The sequence below is a fragment of the Nycticebus coucang genome, chromosome 11 (assembly GCF_027406575.1).
Source record: "Nycticebus coucang isolate mNycCou1 chromosome 11, mNycCou1.pri, whole genome shotgun sequence".
In the NCBI taxonomy this organism is placed as follows: domain Eukaryota; kingdom Metazoa; phylum Chordata; class Mammalia; order Primates; family Lorisidae; genus Nycticebus; species Nycticebus coucang.
In genome coordinates, this window is record NC_069790.1 from 113,778,469 (window position 1) to 113,785,933 (window position 7,465).

Genomic DNA, 7,465 nt, shown 5'->3' on the forward strand with positions numbered 1-7,465 from the left:
ATCCATAAAGAAGTCAAACAAAACAGCAAGAAAAACAAACAACCCCATCAAAAAAATGTGCAAAAGATATGAATAGAATATTTTCAGGTTTGGCACCCATAGTTCAGTGGTTAGGGCACCGACCACATACACCAGGGCTGGTGGGTTCAAACCCAGCCCCGGCCTACTAAACAGCAATGACAACTGCAGCAAAAAAAAAAAAATAGCTGGGCATTGTGGTGGTCACCTGTAGTCCCAGCTACTTCAGAGGCTGAGGCAAGAAAATTGCTTAAGCCCAAGAGTTTGACAAAAACAAACAAACAATAAAAAAACAGTGATCAACAGGCTGGTCCTGTACTGCGGGAGCCGGCTGGGCAAATACTACGTCAAGGAGAGGTCCAAGGCGATGGTGGCTTGCTATCCAGGAAATGGAACCGGTTATGTTCGCCATGTGGACAACCCCAACGGTGACGGCCGCTGTATCACCTGCATCTACTATCTGAACAAGAATTGGGACGCCAAGCTACATGGCGGAATCCTGCGGATATTCCCAGAAGGGAAATCATTCATAGCAGACGTGGAGCCCATTTTTGACAGACTCCTGTTCTGGTCAGATCGTAGGAACCCACATGAAGTCCAGCCTTCCTATGCGACCAGATACGCGATGACGGTTTGGTACTTTGATGCCGCAGAAAGGGCAGAAGCCAAAAAGAAATTCAGGAATTTAACTAGGAAAACAGAATCTGCCCTCACCAAAGACTGACCATGCCCGACCTTCGCTGGCCTCCTTCATTTTAGTAACAGTTCCTGAATTTGCTTTAACAGTCGAGATCCAAAGATGACCTCTTGAGTGATGACAAATACCCGCCTCCTGCTTGCAGTGTTCACATCCCTGTCTTAAGTGGTTCTTCGTGTTTTGTTTTGTTTTTCCAAGACGGCATTGACCTTCAGATGCTCTCTTTGCCAGATGAACTCAGGTGCTAACTCCAGAAATTCCTGCAGATATCCTAATTGGCCAGCTGTTTAACTGATAGATGTGGTAATACCAGCAATCACGAGAAGAGCCTAGGAGCACAGGCAAGGGGATGAATCTTACTTGCACTTTATGTGTACTTCCTGCTTTGAAAGGAGGAGGTTTGCAGAGGAAAAGGAAGGTGGTGGCAGATGCCCCAGAGAAGCATCATGGAAGCCTTAGCAGCTGGAAACGGAATTTTGTATCATCAAAATGATTTCCAGATGTTCTTAATCCTTGGCTGTTGGTTTCTGGAGAATTATCACAATGTAATGACATCATTACCTCTAGAAAGGACTGCTGTCACAGTGATTTTATAAGTGTCCCATGGAATGGACACTCCTTTTTCCTACTCTAACAACCTGGATTTTCTGCCTCTGCCCCATTTTCTGAAAATAATGACTTTCTGAACGAAGATGACACCACCATTTATTTTCTATTTTCCTTTCTCACCTGGAGAACCTAATTCTCCAGAAGCTAAAGCTAGATATTGGTTGTTTGGGTTGCTTTGTTGGAATGGAATTTGAATTTAAATCAAAGGAAAACAACCTGCCTGGTAGTTTAGTGTCAGCCTCTGATAACAGTGTGGAAAGAGCTACTGATATGCAATAAACGTGTGCAGCTTGACTAATTTGAGAGGGGAGATGGAGTTGGAAATGCAGGTGTTCTTGATTTTTTTTTCAGTTTTCCTTTTTAATGAACCCACCTTCCTTCTTTAACAAAATTAAAAAGAATAGGGTGCTGTATTCTTAAAAGGAAATGGAAATAAAAAAAACCCTCAAAAACCTGAGTTCTTCTATATTGTCTGTCCCCAGCAGCCTTTCTTCAGCTGTCTTGACCCCTCAGATCCACTGTGGGGAGTGTGGCCAGAATCATGGAATTTGCTAGAACTGTGGATAGTTCTACTATCTTAAGAACTCTGTCTTAAAGCACCTATTTTATGAAAGTTACCCTTCCTAGTTTTCAGGATTTAAAAAACTTTTGCGTTTTTTAAATCCCTTTAATTTCTTGCTTGAAAATCCCATGAACATTAATGAGTCAGTTTAGAACTATGTTCTGTATATACGTACACTTTCTAAGACGTTTAATTTTTCCTTTTCTAGTCTTGGGAAATTTCCAGATAAGTCTTGTCACCATTCATGCTCTCAATGCTGTATTTTGTTGTATCAGAGTACTTATCCCCTTCTACGATACTGGGTAATTTACTTATTTATTATGTTTATGGTCTTGTATCCTTCCTCTAGAGTATAAGCACAATGAAGACAGGGATTTTGTACGTTCTTAAGCAATGCATACATTCCCAGCACCTAAAATAGTGCCTGGCACATAGTAAGGGCTCAGTAAGTACTTTTTGAATAAACTTGATCTCCGATGATAGCAAAAAAAAAAAAAAAAACAGTATGGAGATTCCTCAAAGAGCTGAAAGCAGCCCTATCCTTTGATTTAGCAATTGCCCTCACCCAAAGGAATAGAAATCATTTTGTCAAAAAGTCACCTGTTCTCAAATGTTTATCACAGCCCACTCACAATTGCAAAGATATAAAATGGGTAAAGAAAATAAGGTGTGTGGGTATGCTTCTCAGCCGTAAAAAGGGATGAGATACCATTCACAGTAACTCAAACAGAGCTGAAGAACATTACCCTAAGTGACGTATCTTAGGAATGGAAAAACAAATACCACATGTTCTCACTAATAAGTGGGAACTACATGAGGGATTCACACAGGCACAAAATGATGGAAAAAACATTGGAAACTTAGAATAGAGGAGGGTGGAAGGAAATTGGGGTACTGACCTGTCAGGTACAATGAACACTGTCCTAATTGCAGGAATGTTAAAAGCTCTGACTTCAGCATTATACAGTCTACCCATGTAACAAAAACATTTGTATCCCCTTAATATATTGACATAAAAAAATGAATATTGAAAAATAAAAAGCAGGTTCTATGATAAAATGTTTACTTTCATTGGGGGCAGCATGAACTACCAGTTGGATGTGGGCAGGACTGGAAAGAAGTTGACTAAGGTTTTTAAGATCAACAAAAGCCAATGTCAGAATACAGACAGAATAAAACCAAATAAAAACTGAAATATGATGAAAAATTTCTCCTAATACTAGGAGAGATTAAACTTTTAATTTTTATTCACCCAAGTGATAAAAATGATAATGATGAAGCAAGGAATATCGAACATATCAATGACGACTAACAGTGTAAATTTGGATTCATAAGTTAGTAATGATTTCCATTTCAAAGTGAATGATCAAGGACCAGACAAATACACACATGGGAAATTCTGGAAAGATTTATAAGGAATTAATTACTGTGACCATCTGTTCATTGTAAGATGAAGAAATGAAGGCATGGAGAACTTCTATTTTTTTCAAGTTATATTCTTCTACATATTATTTAGTTCTTTGATTTTATGCAAAATAAAATTACTTCCTAAAACTTAAATAAAAATTACAATAACTGAAATTAAGAACCTAATGAACAGATTTTAATAGCCACTTAGATATAGGTAATGAAAAAAATTAGTGAAACTGAAAATACATTAGGAAAAAATCACAGTGAATTACAAAGAAAGATCAACACAGAAACTCGAGTTAGAGTCATATAAGATATGGGGAAGAGGGATAGGATATTTGTAATAATTGTCTCAGGAGGAAAAGTGACAATGACTGGGAAAAAAGTAATGATTAAAGACATAGCGCCCATAGATCAGCGACGAGGGCACCAGCCACATACACCAGAGGTGGCGGGTTTGAACCCAGCCCAGGCCTGCTAAACAATAATGACAACTACAACCAAAAAATAGCTGGGCGTTGTGGCAGATGTCTGTAGTCCCAGCTACTTGGGAGGCTGAGGCAAGAGAATCACTTAAGCCCAAAAGTTTGAGGTTGCTGTGAGCTGTGACACCATAGCACTCTACCCAGGGCAACTTAGTAAGACTCTGTCTCGAAAAAAAACAAAACAGGCCATCTAGAAGCAGATTTTCGCTCCTTCTCTAATCTCTGGTTTGGCCTACCTGCCTCGACTCCAGTCTTCACCATGTCCATCAGGGTGGCCCAGAAGTCCTACAAGGTGTCCACCTCTGCCCCATGGGCCTTTAGCAGCCGCTCATACAGCAGTGGGCCCGGTGCCCACATTAGCTCCTTGAGCTTCTCTTGGGTGGGCGGTGGCAGCTTCCAGAGTGGCCTGGGCACCAGCCTGGGTCTGGGTGGAGGCTACGCCGGGGCTGGAGGTATGAGGGGCATCACAGCCCTCACAGTGAACCAGAGCCTGCTAAGCCCGCTCAACCTGGAGGTGGCCCCCAACATTCAGGCCACGGCACTCAGGAGAAGGAGGAGATCAAGACCCTCAACAACAAGTTTGCCTCCTTCATCGACAAGGTGCACTTCCTGGAGCAGCAGAACAAGCTGCTGGAGACCAAGTGGAACCTTCTGCAGCAGCAGCAGACGGCTCGCAGCAACATGAACAGCACGTTTGAAAGCTCCATCAACAACCTTCAGCAGCAGCTGGACACACTGGGCCAGGAGAAGCTGAAGCTGGAGGCAGAGCTTGGCAACATGCAGGGGCTGGTGGAGGACTACAAGAATAAGTATGAGGAGGAGATCAATAAGGATCAATAAGCGTACAGAGATGGAGAATGAATTTGTGCTCATCAAGAAGGATGTGGATGAAGCATCCATGAACAAGATGGAGCTGGAGTCCTGCCTGGAAGGGCTGACTGACGAATCAACTTCTTCAGGCAGCTGTATGAAGAGGAGATCCATGAGCTGCAGTCCCAGATCTCGGACACATCTGTGGTTCTGTCCATGAACAACAGCCGCTCCCTGGACATGGACAGCATCATCGCTGAGGTCCGCGCCGGTTACCAGGAGATCGCCAACCGCAGCCAGGCTGAGGCTGAGAGCGTGTACCAGACCAAGTAGGAGGAGCTGCAGGTGCAGGCTGGGAAGCGCGGGGATGACCTGCTGCGCACGAAGATGAAGATCTCCGACATGAACCGGAACATCAGCGGGCTCCAGAATGAGATCTAAGCTCTCAAAGGCCAGAGGACTTCCCAGGAGGCCTCCACCACAGAGCAGCGTGGGGAGCTGGCTCTGCAGGATGCCAATGCCAAGCTGGCCCAGCTGGAGGCCGCCCTGGGTCAAGCCAAGCAGGACATGGCTCAGCAGCTGCATGAATACCAGTATCTGATGAACGTCAGGCTGGCCCTGGACGTGGAGATCGCCACCTACCGCAAGCTGCTGGAGGGCGAGGAGAGCCAGCTGGAGTCGGGGATGCAGAACATGAGTATCCACACGAAGACCACCAGTGGCTACTCAGGTGGCCTGAGCTCAGCCTACCTGGGCCTCACAAGCCCTGGCCCAAGCTATGGTTTGAGCTCGTTCCAGACCGGCTTTGGCTCTGATGGGGGCTCTAGCTCCTTTAGCTGCACCAGCTCCAGGGCTGTGGTTGTGAAGAAGATCGAGACCCGAGATGGAAAGCTGGTGTCTGAGTCCTCTGATGTCCTGCCCAAGTGAGCTGCCACTGCAGCCCCTCCAGTCTTACAAGGTTGCCACAGAGCCTGTGGGGGAGGCAGCTGTACCAGGGAGCACATGGAACAGGAGACCCACCTGAGGCTCAGCCCCATCCCTTAGCCCATCCTTGTTGGGAATTTACCACCCAGGTTACTCCCTCTTACATACACCCCCAACTAAAAAACAATTTGATTGCTTTTTACAAAATAAAGCCTCAGCCTCAAAAAACAAACAAACAAAAAGGTATACTGACTTAGAATTTTCCAAAATCGACAAGATACTCAAACGAAATATAGAAAAAGAAACGGAACTTTAACCAGAATAAATACAAAGAAAATTACATTCACATATCACATTATGTGCCTGCTGAAAACTAAAGATAAAGATTTTTCTAAAAGCATTTTATTTTACCCTCAAATGGTTAATGATAAGATTAATAACTAACTTGAAAAAGAGAAAACTGGGAGTCAGAAGAAAATAAGATTATAGTCCAAATTGCTAAAAAAGAAACTGCCAATCTAAAATCTTATGTCAATAAAAATATAGAAAAAAAGGAGTCTCTAAATACAACAGACCTTTAAGAAACATTTTGTATTTAAATAATTTACTTCAACAATATCTGAACTCATTGGCTTTCTCATTATCTATTTTTTTTACTTCTTACATAATTTATCAAAAACTAATTTATAGGCTTTTAAACAATCTTAAATTTTACAGATGTTCTTTGAGTATAAAATAGGAAAAATAATTAACAACCTTATTTGAGCCAAGAAAATGTATCATTTCAATAATAGCTTTTGGAAGGATAATAAATCTTTTTTGAAGAACATTGAAATATTACTTTGAATCAGGTATTTCTGTCTTGGAATAAGTTGCCAAAATCAACTTGAGAAAGTCTACGTAAAAGAATAAAAAAACACAAGATACTTGACTTTGTGTTTTTTGACTTGAGATATTTGAGATACTTGACTTCAGACCAACAAAAATTTAAACTACACTATACCTACCTAATTAACAAAATAAAAAAAAATTCATACACTCTCTGTTACTGAGGCAATGGGAAATAAACCTTTTCAAACATTTTTCTTTGGTGTACAAAAATAGTATAACACTATGGAGACCATGTAACAAACCCTCAAATTTACAAAATATTTCTCTTTGATCCCGCAATTCAACTTCTGAGAATTTATCCCATAGATAAGCCTACAAGCATTCAAAATTATTTACGAAAAGGTTATTCATTACAGTCTATTTGCAGTAGCAAAAGTCTGGAAAAAATCAATGTCTACCAGTAAAATATTGATGAAATAAACTATGGTTCATACACACAACTAAGTAAATAACCCAGCCATAAAAAAAATTTAAGGCCCTCTTATGTACTATGTTGAAAGTTCTCAAGATTGTAGTGTTAAATGAAAATAGTGAGGCATGAAAGAACATTTTATGATAAATTCTGTGGACACAATATTTATTGTATAATGGTGCACTAAAGAAACATTAGGAGGATATGCAAGAATCTAGTAAGCGTGCTTCCCTAGAGATCATGGAGTAGATGGATGAACTGGAACAAAGATGAATCTTTATGTTTCAAGGTTTACCTTTTATATGATTTTGATTTTTGAACCATGAGAATACATTAATTATTTTTAAAATAACATTTTTAAGTAAGTAATAAATGAACAGAAGGAAGGGGGAAGAGGGAAGGAAAAAAGGAAATTAGAGCTCGGTGCGGTAGCACAGTGGTTATGATGCCAGCCACATACACGGAGGCTGACAAGTTCAAACAGGCCTAGGCCAGCTAAACAACCATGACAACCACAACAAAAATCGCGGGGTGTTGCGGGTGGTGCCGGTAGTCCCAGCTACTGGGAGGCTGAGGCAAGAGAATAACTTAAGCCCAGGAGTTTGAGGTTGTTGTGAGCTGCGATGCCACAGCACTCTACTGAGGGA

At 41.6% G+C, this 7,465-nt stretch overlaps 1 protein-coding gene and 1 pseudogene across 1 annotated transcript; both read left to right on the forward strand.

The window, feature by feature from the left end:
* The first annotated feature begins 316 nt into the window (after positions 1-316).
* LOC128598796 (prolyl hydroxylase EGLN3-like) lies at positions 317-1,123 on the forward strand. Its single transcript, XM_053609574.1, has one exon. The coding sequence runs from the start codon at positions 386-388 to the stop codon at positions 740-742; it is 357 nt and encodes a 118-aa protein (XP_053465549.1). The 5' UTR covers positions 317-385; the 3' UTR covers positions 743-1,123.
* A 2,887-nt stretch (positions 1,124-4,010) lies between these two features.
* LOC128560153 (keratin, type II cytoskeletal 8-like) lies at positions 4,011-5,518 on the forward strand (annotated as a pseudogene).
* Positions 5,519-7,465: the final 1,947 nt, after the last annotated feature.